We start from the raw sequence: 16,064 nt of genomic DNA, 5'->3' as shown, positions 1-16,064 counted from the left end.
CTTGAGTAAAATAAATGATAAAGAAGCAAATGCTGTCAGGAGGATCTACCTTGACATGACAATAAGTAGGCTGTGTTTTTTATTTCTCCATCAGATCCACTTCTCCTTTGTGACATCTGGTCTCAAAAATCCAAGATATAAGGGGATTAGCATTTATGACCACAACGACATTATCTACATCACAGAACTAATAACATTTAGTCCTATTTAAATTACAATGTGTGCTTGAGTGAGAGGAAATCTGAAAATCTTAAGGTCATAAGTAGTTGGACTGTTTTTAGTTTAAGTTCAGTCCGGTTTTATTTATATACCATCAAATTATAACAACAGTTGCATCAAGGTGCTTTATATTGTAAGGTAAAGATCTACAATAATAGAAGGAAACACTAGAAAAACGTTGCTTCCTGTGTGGACGTTAAACATGATGACAGACACCAGGAAACGCAGAAAGCAGAAGAAAGTAACAAAACCAACAAATCTAACACAGACACAAAACACAAGAAATACATGACAAAAGCCTGTGACTGTGACATTCAGGAACCACTACATCATCTGTACAAACCTGATACAGCATCAGCTGTTCAAGCTTTTAGGGGGGGAAAGAGTTACACATATATTCACAATCAGCTGACTTGAAGTCGGATCTGATGCAGTTCTGAGAATGTTGATCAGGGTATTCTAGAAAATTTCTAGAAAAGAAAACCAAAAACATTTTTTTTGCACTAATTTTGCACTCGTTGTGTTTCACAGATGATATTTTTGTCTCACTGACTCACGCGATGTGTATCCCTTCTTTGTTCTTTGGCTTCATCTTTACTTCTTGATCTTTGCTGCCTTGACCTCAGTCCTCCTGTTCCTCCTCCTGATTATCCTGTCCACAGGTTTGCAGGCAGGACGGTGACCAGTGGCAGCTTGGTGCTGGTCACCGTGGCAACCAAAGAGGAAGGAGCCGCCCAGCTGACGGTCAACTGTGAGAAAATGGTGATCGGCACGATGCTGGTGAAAGACATCCTCCAGGCTCTAACGCAGTGACGCGAACCAGCTCTCCAGCTTTGAACTCCGCCTCCACCTGTACTTCAGCCATCCCTCACATATCATCTAAGACTTGTCAGTGTAGCATCTCCTGCGAGCCGTGTCAGTGAGGAAGCTTCCACAACATTTGTTTTGTTAGAAGAGCCCCAAACCTTTAGAAATGACTCCCAGAGACAGTGAATGCCACACCTGGACCTGACAATTAAAACTGAACCTGAATGTTTTTACTTGCTTTCCAAAAATACTAATTTCCGAACGTTTTGGGGTTTTTTTTTCTTTCCTTGAGGAGCTAATTGGACTTACTGGACTCACATTTACTTAATCTAAACCTTTTTTTCTTTAGTATAAAGTTAATGTCAGAATTTGTTTCCTGGATAAACATTAATCGAGGCTGCAGGTTTATTCTTGACTTTGAAAAAAAACAGTGGCTCTGAAACGTTCAGCCACAGCCTGTGATCTTCCTCAGTGGAGGCAGTTGCTCAGTTGTCATCGACAAAGACTGAATAAACTGCATTTTTCATCATTTGTGAAATCAAAATCAGCTACAGCGACGACTAAGTCATCCGTGATATTCAAATCCAATTTGTGATGCTAGATTTTTCTGTGCTCTCACCTGGTACATAATAAAATCTGAAGTAGGACACATCTTTTAAAAAAATCCAGAAGAATCTTCAATCAGTAGTAGTAACTGGACTCATCCGCCTTCTGTTAATGCTGTAGTCAGGCTTTACAAAGATTAGGTGAGCAAAAAATAAACAAAAACATGTGCAGTAAGATGTTCACTAGGTTCAGGCTATTAACACTGTGCAGTAAGAATATGTGACTCTTGGCGATCAGGACACTTTATTTTCCCAATAAAGTGGTCCTACACCATAAACGTCGCTCACTCACGAGCTCCCTTGATTTTTTTTCTTTTAAATCTCAGGCTAGATTTAATCCAAGTGTAGGAAACTGAAATAATCCCATCTACATTGCGACTGCTGGTTTTATATACTTTTTGCTTTTATTCCAACTTTATGTATATCAGGTAATGACTAAACCATCTCTATGACAAATGAGCAACATCATACGCTGGGGAAAGACTGGACCTCCACAGGTTTTCGTCGGAACTAAAGGAGGTCTTTCTATGGTGTTAACATGAAGATGAAACAACTTTCAGTTCAGTTCATTTTATTTATATAGCTACAATTCACAAAAAAAGATAAAAATCTTACAACAATATAGAGTAAATCCCAACAATCAGATGCCCCCTGTGAGCAACAAAAACTCCCTTTTCCTCTGGATGGGCATCCATCTGCTGCAACTGGTTTGAGGGGCTATCAAACTGCTTTAAGATGGCGAGATACTCTGAGATAGACGGAGTGGGTAAAAGACTATCATATTCCCTCAAATCAGGTGGCACTGTCACAGTTATTTGAAATCATTACAAGATACAAGAAGATAGCTGATCTAAGACGGCTACCATTCAACCTCAACTATGTGATTTTGGTATAATATTAATGAACAATTCCCCAGAGTTTTATCTCATAATTTGGTGATTTTTAGCATGTGGTTAGCTGTCAAAGTGCACATGTTCATCACAGCAAGTGGGGCATTGATAAAAGCTGAAATGTATACATGCTGTTTTATTGCAACATGCAATGCAGTACTACTGTAAGGTGTGGTGTGTGTCTGTGTGTGAGTGAGTATCAGCCTAACAATAAGAAGTAGCGCTTTTGATTAAAAACTGTAACACTTGACTTGACATCATCATGAAGCACATTAAAATCACAAAAATCCTCATGCTGATTATACAGAAATGTTTTTTTGGTTGCTTTTCTCTGATTGCTGTGAATTAAACCCAGCGTTTAACCCCAACGCCAACAAAAATACTTAACGAATATCAGCAAATTATTTTCCTAATGATCATTTGGATAAATGATTTATCTGCTGGTGATATTCTCGTATAAGTGAATCGGGACTGTAAAAAAATAGGATTTTTGCCCACTAAATTCTCAACTGAGTCTTGTAGACAAGCATTTACTGTAAGTCATTCTACATTTAATGAGGTGGTAGTTGTGTCTTCAGTTTGTTTATGTGCATAAAGGAAGTAATATATTGACCATAGAGCTGTAGCATATTTTTCTAATTTTTATTAACTTCCGAGAAGGCAAAGCTAGCAGTTCTCGTGTTTTGTGTCAAGCTAATGGGTTGCTATCTGTAGCTATAGAGTTAGCTTTCCCAAATGAGACTTAACTGATTTTTGGCAATACAGCAAAGATAAATATTTGTCAAAAATATCAATGCATTCATTTAGATTTCTATTTTCAGAAAACTCAGCCTATATTTACTAGTAAATAACACAATGAAGCTTTGAAGTGAAATATTCACAAAAACAAAACTCAACCCATTCAGCTTTCCATAAAGTTGATTTAGTAAAGAAACATTTAGATTATGTTTGAGTATGTGCTGAAGATAATGTGCGTGATTTTCAAGTTAAGTGTTGCTTTTCATCTCAGTGGTCAGGCTGGTTTCGTGGCTAATTACATTTGATGCCCCTTTTTTTCCTTTTAATATCCTCATCTGTGCTGCAGACGCATGTTTCTTAATTCTAGCAGTATCTGTGCACTTCTTTTTACTGTTGGAAACTGTAACTGTAATCTTCCAAAGCTACAGGAGTAGTGAAAGGACTTTATTTTGGCCTTTAACGTACTCCTCGCATTGTCTGTTATTTGCCCGTTCGCTCCAGCAGCCATGATGATGAAAGTAAACAATAAGAAAGTCTACTTTCAAAAGTAAAAATACAGAAAAGAGTGAACTCTATTCTCCAAATCATACGTAGGGCCATATGTTTCATCTGCTTTCAAAATATCCAAAGTACAGTTCCTCATACCCGTGTGTGGTTGTGAAATGTGGTCCTGAGGTATTACAAGTATAGTTATACAAATAAAAGTACAGATATGGTGTTGCGTGTGTCTACTTTTTTATGGTCTTTAGTCAAATCGACCACAGACAGCTGCCTTAACTGAAGGAAGTAAGACTGGCAGTTTGAATAAGGAAGTAAAACAGAAGTTGTAAAAAGCCTGCTGTATTTGCTGAAATCAAACTCGTCCATCTGTTCGGCATCTTTGTAGTGACATTTAAAACCCTGGAGCACAATTTCTTAATTACTAAATTTCAGCGCGAAAGTTAAAAGTAACAAAAAGCTGGTAAACAAAGTGGTATTAAAGAGAAACAGCTGGATGAACATTTTGTAAATAATGAGGTTAGCTAGCAACACATTAGTAGCATGACTGCTTCTCTTTTCCTAAGACCTTAAAAACTTTCCTTCACACCTTTCCTTGACCTCATGAAGTTGTTCATCGACGTCATGGTAAAGAGACGTAGGAAGGATGTGGGAAGTCTTTCTTGTTTTTTATTTGATACAACAAAACAGCAAAAACACACATGTGAGATGAAGAAAAAGCTGCATTTATTTAAAACCCTGATTAAGGCATTACAAAATAATTGTAAATCTGCTTTAAATTTTTACAAAATCCCTGATAGGATCATGGATGTAGTCTCTCAGGAAGATAATAAGGTAGTCTGTAAATGATTTGGTCCTTTCCCATCACTGCACTCTGAAATCTTTGGTTTTCCACTCAAACTGAACTAAACTTGCCTGATCCAGTTTGTGCTGGAAAATATCAGACTGAACCTACTAAAATCTATTCTGTGCATAAGTATAGACGTTTTGGAACCCATTTGCTATGATACTTTGGCTGATTACACCACCTATGCAGGTCATGAACCTCCAAAAACATCATACAAGGCCATTTATTCAGACATATATTTGAAGGCAACTTATTAAAACACTTTTTTTTCTAGCTGCACGGTTTTATTCTTAGATTGCACTAATACAGCTTAGCATGACTCACAGTTAAAAATGATTTAAAAAAACAAAAACTAATAGCACTTATCTTACACTTGGCCTTGTTTTTTCACAATTCAAAAGAGACATGACAAAAAACTGCAGCTACTTTAAGTCAGCCTTCTCGGATTGGCTGAGCCTCACATCCAGAAGATTTGAATGCAGCCTGAGTGAGGGTTTGTGTGCTCAAAGCCAGAGCCATGTCCCTGAGTAGGTCCTATTAGGGACAAGGCATAAGACTAAATTTGAGCATCCTCCACTGTGACATAATATACATTCACTGTCCCCATTATTGAGTACGCTTGGTTAACTGCTATTAAGGCAAATATCTAATCAGCCAATCACATGACACCACCTGAGTGCATTTCGGCGTGTAGACACGGTCAAGACGACCTACTTAAGTTCAAACTGAGCATTTGGACAGACAGCTGTTTTAATTGATTTTCCTGTTGGATAAGACATCAAAATTAGAAAACAGAAGTGTTGGCTGGCCTAATGAGTCTCAATATCTGCTGCAACATCTGGCTGGTAGGGTCAGAATTTCGTGTAAACGACATGAAAGCATGGATCCATCCTGCCTTGTATCAACAGTTTGGGATGGTGGTGATGGTGTAAACATGTGAGGGATATTTTCTTGGCACACTTTGGGCCCCTTAGTACCATCATTTATATGACAGAGCCTACCTGAGTATTGCTGCTGTCCACGTTCAGCCCTTTATGAGAACAGTGTACTCACTATACAAAACTAGTTTCTTAAACATGACAGGAAAGCAAAAACACAAGACCTACAGTCGATCCATCACTCTTCAGAAAACCAGATAATAAGGCCCCATTTTCTCACTTTGAATATAGGGTTTTGTCATTTACATAAACTTTTTACAGGTGTCCAGGATTTTAATAACACACTGGCACTTCTTTCTCAGCTTTCCAACGCAGTAATTCTTGGAAGGCAGAGAGAGCCAACTGTTGTTTAGCAATTTGTTTTAGCAGTGGAATTTTTAAATTAGGCACCATAGAAAAAGATGACAGAAGGCACAGGATTCAACCAGGAAATACAGAGATTACAGAGCTTCAAGTCGTTCTACCCATCTGTGAGGATGTTAAGAGGAATCCATTTAAAACAACGCGAGTGTTCATGTGAGTTCTGTCTGCCTGGTTTGTGGAAGTAGAAGACCCACCAGTCCTCCAGTGAGCAGCAGGGCTGACACCAGCAGGATGGGGACAGCACAGTTTGCATCCACCAACCTTCCAAAGACCAAGTTACCCATGATCGCTGCCACTCGGCCCACGCCTGTGAAGAAACCAAGAGCAGAGGACCTGAGAGAAAAATGGAAAGAAAAGAGATTCAGTATATGTGCATGTGACCTCTCTGAGTTAGAATAAAACACCTCGATGGATGAGTGAATCAATTTAAAAAAAAAAATACAAAAAAAGAAATCTTAGTTTGATTTACATTTCTATACATGGCTGAATCTGAGTTTCGAGTTACCGTAGCTTTGTCGGGTAGAGCTCAGTTCCTACGACATCCAGCGCATTCCAGGCGATCACGGACACCCCGCTGAAGATGCAGGACAGGATCAGACTCTGAGCTTTGGTCTGAACCACATAGATGAAGAAGACACTCAGACTGGACAACAACAGGCTGCCGGCTGGAGAAAGTAACAAAGATGAAGAAATGTATGATTTTTTTGTTAAACACTGACTTAAAGGTGGGTGTTCTGTAGCAGCTCGGTTTTCTGATTTTCTACATTTGTTTGTAGTGTGAGAGCTTCTTTAATTGTGACTCGAAGCTTTTGAAGATGAAGATGGAGCGTTTGCTTAACTATGAATGGGTTGTGTTAACGACAGTGATATGCAGTGACGAACTCTAAAAGGACAAATTTTATGCTATCAAGGGTCAACTCACTGACAAATTCAGAGAATAAATTATTTACAAGAAACAAGCCGGAAAAATAAAGCTGAATGTCCACTGGAGGTTGGCTCCAAACGCGAGTCAATTCTCTCTGACTTCTATGTTACAACGTTACAGCAGAACAGACTGTTACGAAAATAGAATTTCCTATAAACGTTTTTTTATTCTATTAAGCATGATTATGGGTGTTTTAATGACAGCTTAATTCATGGACTGGACCTCTCAGTTGTTTCTGGAGTATCTTTAATCCATTCATCTAAAAATAAAATTAAAAAAATACATGTGTTACTCTATTTTGCCTTAGATATATGATTGGCATTAAATTTGCAAAAACTTAAATAACATCTAGCAAGATGTCAATTATTTTAGCTGTGTAGCTCCATTCACTCCATGGACTGTTTCTTGAGCACCACTTGCTGTGGCCACAATTTCTGTGGGTTACTGTGAAGTGGAATGGCTCTCCTGGATTGGCTCTGCTATGATCTTTAATTTTTTTTTTTTATACACAACCTATGATTATATGCAACATGTATGGGAGAGTGTTAAGAAATGAAAACAGATTGATTTGTGAAAGAAAAAAAAAAAACTCACAAAGCAGAGCCTTTCCTCCGGTGCTGTCCATCACAAGAATAGTGAAGATGTTACCCGGCAGGTTTGCTGCAGCTGTGATGAAGCCATCCGTATATACTGCGAGGTAACAGACAAATACAGGAAGACGAGTGTGGACAGGAGAAAGGCATGTGGCGAGATATGGATGGACCAGAAAAAACAAATAAAACACAACACATTAATAGTTATTTCCTGAAATTTCCTGAGTGAGTCCAGTGTCAGCTGGTGCTTTAAGCTTGTTAGGAAGTCACATTAAAGCAGGTTAAAGAGTAAAGCAGAAGTGTCCTGCACTTGTTGCAAGTTTCAAATATTTGCTTTTCTCTTCCTTTCCAAGTATTGTAAAAACTGACTCCTGTCAATGTTAAAGCTGATTTCTTGGCCTCCGTGAGCAGCGATGCCTGGATGAAAACACTAATATGAGCATGAATCCTCTGAAACACACCTGCTGTCTTGACCGTGTCACAGGTTTCATTGGCCGCTACAGACGGGCGGGACACATTTGCGCAGGGCGAGCCGCCGTCTTCGGTTCTCTCAAACAGCTCAGGAAACCACATCCACAGCCCGTAGTAACTACACACACACACACACACACACACACACGAAAGATTTTAACTTTTGATTTAGAATAAAGGGTGAAGTGTGAAAGTTTTAAAATGTAAAAAAAGAAGAAATAAGAAAACCACAGTAGAACGTGCAAATATGAGTTTGCCATTTAATTGTTCCCTATCACTTGATGTGATGCATATCAAATGGTTATCTCACATTAGTAGTATTATTTTTATAAGTCTAATACAATCCCCCAGCAGCTGAACAGTGTGAACAGAGCTGAAGCAAAGCCTGAATGTATAGGTGCCCATTTCTTACCCAAAAGATATTGAGTAGAAAATGATGAGAAGAGGGATACTCCTGGATCTGAAAGGGCTCTGAAATATCTTTTTAATGGGAGCCAAAGCCTGCAAGTTAACAAGAAAATTATTCATAAGTAAACCAACAAAAAACAAAGGAAATGCCTAAACTGCTCATGCACTGTCAGTGTTTTCACATTTACTCAATAGCTTAACAAACAAAAGCTCTTTTCCTTTTTGTTATAAATACAGTTTGGTCCAAGTGGATACTATTAACCAAATAATCACAACTTGACTGAAGTCAACATTTCCACCTTAATTCAAGGGGTTCACAGAAGTGTTATATTAACTGTTTAGGAATTAAGCCATTTTTATACAAAGTCCCTCGTTTTCAGATGCATAAAGCAATTGAACAATTTACTGCTGTGCAGTTTTATTGCCAGATAAGGCTTGTTCCCTCATTTTTCCGTGACTAATTGAGCAGATAAACCATCCGCTAACTGTTCAAGGTAACGCTCAATGTCAATTCCAAAGAGAGGTCTTTGAAAGTGAAGGCAGGGATCACTGGACTAAAAAAAAGACAAAAAAAGACAAAGCAAAATAAACCTATTGAAAAGATGGCACAAATTTACGAGTGGCCAAATGAACAATCTGGTGTATTGTTAATTCACTGAACAAAAGGCCGGGAAAAATGACAGAAAACAAATCAAGTGAAGGACGACACAACAGCTAACCAAGTCAAGAACACTCTCAAGAAGTTAGGCATAATTTTCATATGTACAAAAAGGGATGCTGTCATTAACATAAACACAGAGGGTGTACAACAAGGTGCAAAGCACAGGTTACGCTCAAGAACTCAAGGCCATAAATGGGACATTCTTCAGTGGCCAGGTCAGCCACCTGATGTTAGCCTAAAACTGCATAATTTACAGTTACTGAAGACAAAAGTGAAGGCACAAATACCAACAAACAAGCAGCAACAGCAATCACTGACTATAAAGTATTTTCATTAAAATATTAGAAACACCCCCCATGTTACTTTCATCCCACTGAGATTCCCAGATGTATATAAAATGTGTTTTTAATTCCTAAAGTTAATGGAATATTTTTGTTAAACCCTTGAATTAAAAATGCTTCACTTAAATCACATCTTGGTGTATAGAGGCCAAATGATTTAAAAAATGCACTTTCCAAAGCCCAGAGCTGTGTTCATAAAACATTTTGGGTACCTGAAATGATTTGTCAAATTAATTTACAGGATCGAGTATCTTATACTCATATTTTACCATTTTCAGCCATTCTTTTTTAAAATAAACAAAACCCTAAATCTTGAAACAGTACTACCAGACATTCTAAAAATCAGTTAAACTATTAATAATAACAAATTACATCACCTTTTTCAAAATATTTGCAAGACGTTCTTTACTTGAACCCAAGCTTCTGCTCTTGTCTTTGTCACCTTTTTGGGTAGAACTTGTACTCAAACCAAATTCCTACAAAAGGGTTCAGAGGACAGTTGTTACACTTACAGTACTTTTATACAATTGCATGAAGGAAGGAAATGTTGACTGATGACTGATGTTTCGTAAAGGCAAGCAAGGCAAGCAGTGCTTGCCCAGTGAGATCTAAAAATACACATTAAAGTACATTATAGTACTTGCTATTGTCAGCTAATTCTAAACATTTTTTAAACATAACTATAGAAGCACTAACATTTCACAATTTTCAGCCAGGAAGGAGTTCAGACAGGTGAAGATGTCTATGCAGATTGCAGCAATATGTACAAGGATGTCAGCATATACAAAAGGATAGTCATGCAGCACAAAATCATGTTGTAATCTGGTCCAAGTTTTCTTGTTGTTGTGTTGAACACTGGAGAAATGTTTGTTCTCTTTTTTGTTTGGAGGTGGAAAGGGCGTGGCCATTGTTTCTGCTCACCTTCCTGTAAAAGTCACTGCTTGCTACTGATTCAACAAAACTGTAGAAAACCACATGTGGAATATAAACACACACGGTAGCTTTCACTTCTCTTTGATTTCACCTTATCTTTGTCAGTTGCATCACTTTGGCTTTGCTTTTTGTCGACTTAAGTTGGTTTTATTTTTGTTTAAAAAAAATTATTAGATATGTGCAGCAAAAATTAAACATATAGTAGTATACTTATTTCATACCGGAAGAGCCTTTTCTTTTCCTTTCATGTTCAGCTTAAACATCAATCTGAAAACCTGGATTGCTTCTTTCTCACGGTTAGCCTGGAAAAGACAGAACACAAAAAATCATTCTAAAGACAACTCAGAAGTAAAAGCATCCAAGCAACACAAACATTATTTTGGTCTTTCAATACCTCCATGAGGAACTTGGGGCTTTCAGGCATGAACAGCTTGAAAATGAGTGCCGACGAGATGCTGGGAACGGAGCACAGCACCACAAACACCCGCCAGCTCTTGAAGTCCAGTGTTCCCAGAAAAAATTTTACCCAGGTTCTGGGGATCACCAGCCAGGCCAAACCTGCAGACAAAGGCAAACACAGATGGTCAATATTTCACAAAAAAAACAAACAAACTACAGTTTATTTTAAGAGAAGTTGAGTTTAACACCTTGTGCAAGTCTGTGCAAAATTTTAAACACCAAAACCAAAAACCCGGTAACACACACCACTGAGTATGTGCTATTTTTTTCTGAAATCCTCAAGAAGCAACATCAGGAACTTAAAAGAAAATCAAGCTGACAAAGAAATACCAAAAAAAACTGCAGTTAACTTGAGTCTAGCTTAACTCCCATGTTAAAATTTCAAACTTTATAGAATTTAAAATCTTCTAAGCCTGCAGTTTCTGCCTTCAAAACAGTGGTCTCAAAAGTGAATTTTATTATAACTCATTCACCTGTAAACTGCAGTTAGGGGTGTGGTCACTTTGAATTCAATTCAATTCGCACCAACTACTACAGACCCACTATGAGGAAGCACTTGGCGACAGTAGGGAGGAAAAGCTTCCTTTTAACAGGAAGGAACACTGATAAGTGCCACGACACAGGAAGCTGTTGTCACTGTCTAAGCCTCACTTTTTGAGTTACTGAACTGAACTCCTGGATTGTATTTGTGCTCTTGGAGCCTTTTGGTGCATTTAAATTGAATTCTTGTTTAGTGGTACAGCCTGTTCAAGACGTTTGTACTTCAGTTTTGGTGAGTGAAACTTGAGTATTTTCTGGTCTTTTACATAGCAATGTTTAGCACTACCCAGTCTCTTTGGACTTGCATATTGCAACATATGCAACATGGTAACTAAGCTTGCTAGCATTAGGTAATACCTTACACTCCACCGTTCATTCAAATATAATAGCATCTCGCTAAAACCCACATGGAGGGGGTTAAAATGCTAAAATGGGGCATAACCACAGTTATATAAAGTTTTTATATGGAGAATACTCCTTGCTCCCACCTGCAGCCAGGATGTTTCCTGCCATCCAAAAGGTGGCCAGACAACTGATCATCGCACCTCTCCTCAGCCGGGGCATAAACTCTGAGAAGTAGGAGAAAATGACAGGAAGTGACCCGCCGACCCTGCAGAGGAGAACAGCATGGTGTTTATTCTTTAGCTGTTTTAGTTGTTTAACAAAGACAATTTAGATGGTTTTTAAATACAGCGTGGAGGGATGCTGCATGTCTTGTGCTATATTTGGGTATTTCAAAAATGATGACACTGAATAAAATCAAACCAGTCAATTACTAATCTGACTGAACTTTGTGCCCCAATAGGGGCATTTTTGTCCTCTAATGACACCAGAGGTACATTTAAAACAACTAAAAGAAGGATGCAGCTTCCCAATGTGGAACTGCCCTAAACTTGAATGTTTTTTTAATAGCCAACAGAAGGCAACTCTTCTGGTTGTAGTATATATGAAAACTGCCCTCTGTCATTAAGATTTTTTCTCCCAAAATGCCCTCCACAAAATAAATATTAGGCATTGTAGCAATACAAGTCACATCGTAACTTTTAACATCACCGCCTGATGTCAAAACCACACCACCTATGTCTCCTATAGATTCTAAAATTATCACTTAAATTCATGAATTACCACCATTATAAAACCATTTTACAACAAATATTCATACTTTGCACAAATCAGTGACATATAATATTCTAAACTAGCAACATTACAATGTATACAAATCACATATGAAAACAAATCTACTCAAAAGTGGATATGAGTACAAGTTCATAATTCAGTCCTTCAAGTGACAATGTCTGCAAAGTGAAGTATAACTGGTATTATTCACTAATATTGTGGCCCTGGGAACAGTTGAATGTGTGTTAGCAAAATGTAAACTTGTACAGAAAAAAAGAATTAAAAATCATGTTTTTACCCAATGCCACTGATGAACCGCATCAACAGGAAGAGCCAGAACCATGGAGCCAAGCTAGCCAGACCCCCAAACAGCCCATTGACTGTCAGAGACATGATCAAAACCCTGCGACGCCCCTTCTGGTCAGCCAAGTAACCCCACATGTAGCCACCCACCATCATTCCTGGAAAACAGGAAAAAAAGATGAACTTGGTATAATCAGTGGGCTCAGTCAGTTGCCCAAAACACTGAGTTACAGTCAGGGAAAAAAGTATTTGGACAATGACAGCTTTGCTCCGTATACAGTGGACTGTAAATCTGACAATCAACATGTGAATTAGGCGCAGATTTTCAGCTTTAATTGAAGGGATTTAATAAAATTATTACATTAAAGTGATTTTATTGATAGTTCAACATTTTCAGAGGTTGATAAAATGGTCGTATATTCAGTTATGGCTCCAGTTTTATAAGAAAGGGTTACAAAAGAAGCAGAGAGCAGAGGCTAATAATGTCTTGTGTGTTTGGCTTGTGTAAGGTCTTGTGGTGTTACGTCACATAAATCAATCAACTTTAAAAAAAAGCTTTTCTTTTTTCCGTTTTGCTTTTCACAGCTGTGCTCTTTTCCCAAAAAAACAGTTGTTTCATTTTCTGTGAAGGGGAGTTTAAGGTGGTTGACTAAATGATTCACCGAGGAAAATGCTTGCTGTCAGCAGGCCCATGTCTGAGGAGCTCAGCTGGAGATCACAGCGTGCCGTTGGCAGCAGAAAAGAAACACAAAGAATCTCCACAGCATCGCTGGCATTGGCCCAACCACAAACCACCAGCAGCAGCCAATGGAACAAACCAAAACCTGAGAGCAAAGTGAATAAACAAAGGGGAGAAGCAATTCATGATTGACTTGTTGCATAGCTTTGAAAATCTTAATTTTATGTCATAACCACAAACACCCAGGTTTTACACCTCTAAAGGTATAAAGTGTATACCTAAAATCTTAAATAAGCTTATTTTTCATATGCTTTTCTCCTCATATTTACGATGACTAAGTGAAAAACAAAAATTATTAGATTACCTGCTCTTTCCACTGCTTCCTCATACGTCAGTTTCTGCGGTACGTGCCCACCAGCTTCCGCTGTTCTGTCAAAAATGACTTCACCTATAAGGCAGCCAAATACACACTGTCAAATTCGGTTCTTTTAAATTCTTTCACCGACAGAGAAAGACCCCGATTCAGTGTGGTCAAAGCTCAAAAAATCATCTTTATTCTACATTTCCGGAAAAGGAGAGCTGCAGACTCTAGCAAGCATCCACAGGTCTAAAGCATCACAAGCCAAATGCGTATATAGTTCTGCTATACGTTGCACACAGTCACACATAGTTGTGATCAAAACAACTCTGCAGTGCACTCTGCCTAGTTTCACTTTCTGTCCACATCCTGTCAGCCTCTCACCTAGTTTATACTCAAAGTTGTCCCTCTCTTAATTATATTTATTCCATAACAACACAAACATGTATAAAGTTTTACTTTCATTGTACTAGCATAAATCGAGCCATAAACTTAACTTAATAAGACAAATAGGCTTGCCTGGGCCATGTAACTGGCTGATGAGGCTTTTTGCAGTTAGACCATTTCTTTCATTAAAACATATTAATGAAGTTACGACAGAGTTGTTGTTTCCATCTGTTTTATAATTTGATACATTTCTATGGTTGCAATGAAAATGTAATTAGCAATAACTGGCAAGTAACTAACTGTTATAATAATTATCTGGCTACAAAATATCACAAAATAATGAAAAATCATTTTAAAAAAAAACCAACAACATCACAATTTAGTCCAAAGTGGGAATGAAAGTTTCATAGTAGGATGACATTTTTTAGAGTGATACCAAAGTATAACCAAATTTCTGTAACGTTTATTATGTGTAGATATTTATGAGTCAATACTAAGATAAGACAGTGCAGTTTAAAAATAGCTTGTTTGCTTGGATCAGCTGGTTGTGTTCTTTGTAAGGAAGTTGCAGAGTGCCCTCTAGTGGGCAAACAATGGAAAATCAAAATGTGTAACACTGTTGAAGGGTGTTTCTCCTGTCTCTTCAAGTTACTTTTTTATTTTCACATTAGCTGTTGCAGCTTTGATATATGGTCAAATAGCTAACATTCGCTGATACACTGACGAAGCCAAAAACAATTTTTACAGAATATTACGCAGAAAACGAGGCTCTCAACACTCTCTGCAGCACATGCAGCAAAGTCGCATTTGTGGAAAATAATTAAAGTTAAATGTAACTGGATTATGAAATGTATTGTAGTAATTTTAAATTAAAAAGAATCCCCCATCCTTTTTTTCTGTTGTAAGAATATTAGCAGATACATCAATATGAGCATTTTTTACTTCTTAAAAATCAATACATCAACTGTTAGTCATCCATTACTTATCAGGCACAGATTTGTTTACCGCTTTAAATATATGTTGAGGATTAAGAAGTAAAAGTACAGAGTAATCAGATTATCAGAAATGGAAATTCTTTTCAGAGCCATTTCAAAGTAGTAACATCCTAAAAAAATATTTTAACATTTGATCTGAAAGAGGGCTTAAAACTACTTTTTCAGGCTTTACACTGCTACAAAAATATACTGGTCCAACTGTCCAAATTTTCTCTATTACTAGCATATTTACATTTTATACCACGTGAAATGTTCCTGAATTTACTCAGCAAATGAATTTATAGGAGTGTGTTAATACGCACGTGTTATCAAAGAGAAGGTATGATCTGTTTTAAACAAAAATGTAATTTGAATTAATTTATTTTAAAGAATTTGTTAAACAAATTTCGTCACTTTTTAAAATATTCATTTTTGTCATCTTAGTATATTATTTTGTTTAATTCAATTAATTTTGAAACAAACAAACAAACAAACATGTAAAAGGTGGAGAAAGTAGTAAGTAAGTAATTTTTGAAGCTGCAAGTATTTTCAATTTAAATGGACTTTTACAAATAGCATGCTTTATTATGTATTCTAAAGATTTTTTGTTTTGTTAATGTTTTCATAATTTTACATTGGCTGCACCATGTGCCCTGGAACATATACCATACACGTGGTGGTAAGCTAGAGCTGACCTAACCAGCCATAAAGATATATATACATACGTATGTATGTATGTATGTATGTATAATACAACAAATATTATTTTTTACATCTTTATAGGCCAGGTGACCAGGTGAATTGCAACCCAATATCAGTTTACAGTGTCAGTAAGGGTAAACCGAGTGGAAGCCTTAAAACATCAGAGAAATATTCTTTTGAAAGGCTGATGAAAGAGTGACAGATGGTTTCCTAAAACAAAACAAAAAAAGGAGTAGTAACTAGAGGACCCATGAGGGGGACCAATTCAGCTACACAACTTATTATAAAGACTTAAAGCATTAAAAAAAA

General features: G+C 37.3%; 2 protein-coding genes across 8 annotated transcripts in view; one reads left to right on the top strand and one right to left on the bottom strand.

Moving 5' to 3' along the window:
• Nucleotides 1-2,219, top strand: part of ap3b2 (adaptor related protein complex 3 subunit beta 2) — a 57,274-nt gene extending 55,055 nt beyond the window's left edge. For all 7 annotated transcript variants that reach the window (XM_005731437.2, XM_005731436.2, XM_005731435.2 and 4 more), the window contains one exon: nucleotides 882-2,219. In XM_005731437.2, coding sequence (XP_005731494.1) covers nucleotides 882-1,032 — 151 coding nt within the window. In that variant the 3' untranslated portion in view covers nucleotides 1,033-2,219. The remainder of the gene's footprint in view (nucleotides 1-881) is intronic.
• Nucleotides 2,220-5,571: 3,352 nt separating this feature from the next.
• The window catches only part of sv2 (synaptic vesicle glycoprotein 2), a 10,885-nt gene continuing 392 nt past the window's right edge, over nucleotides 5,572-16,064 (bottom strand). Inside the window, exons 2-13 of the mRNA XM_005731428.2 lie at nucleotides 13,699-13,782; nucleotides 13,318-13,479; nucleotides 12,651-12,813; nucleotides 11,725-11,846; nucleotides 10,632-10,795; nucleotides 10,459-10,539; nucleotides 9,682-9,780; nucleotides 8,307-8,395; nucleotides 7,885-8,012; nucleotides 7,425-7,520; nucleotides 6,411-6,570; nucleotides 5,572-6,238 (exon numbers count right to left, since the gene is read on the bottom strand). Coding sequence (XP_005731485.1) covers nucleotides 6,055-6,238; nucleotides 6,411-6,570; nucleotides 7,425-7,520; nucleotides 7,885-8,012; nucleotides 8,307-8,395; nucleotides 9,682-9,780; nucleotides 10,459-10,539; nucleotides 10,632-10,795; nucleotides 11,725-11,846; nucleotides 12,651-12,813; nucleotides 13,318-13,479; nucleotides 13,699-13,782 — 1,532 coding nt within the window. The 3' untranslated portion in view covers nucleotides 5,572-6,054. The remainder of the gene's footprint in view (nucleotides 6,239-6,410; nucleotides 6,571-7,424; nucleotides 7,521-7,884; nucleotides 8,013-8,306; nucleotides 8,396-9,681; nucleotides 9,781-10,458; nucleotides 10,540-10,631; nucleotides 10,796-11,724; nucleotides 11,847-12,650; nucleotides 12,814-13,317; nucleotides 13,480-13,698; nucleotides 13,783-16,064) is intronic.

Source organism: Pundamilia nyererei, unplaced genomic scaffold, assembly GCF_000239375.1.
Source record: "Pundamilia nyererei isolate P.nyererei 1_Seehausen unplaced genomic scaffold, PunNye1.0 scaffold00043, whole genome shotgun sequence".
Lineage (NCBI taxonomy): Eukaryota > Metazoa > Chordata > Actinopteri > Cichliformes > Cichlidae > Pundamilia > Pundamilia nyererei.
Note: the sequence above shows the minus strand (reverse complement) of the source record. Positions and strands in the feature narration are given on the sequence as shown.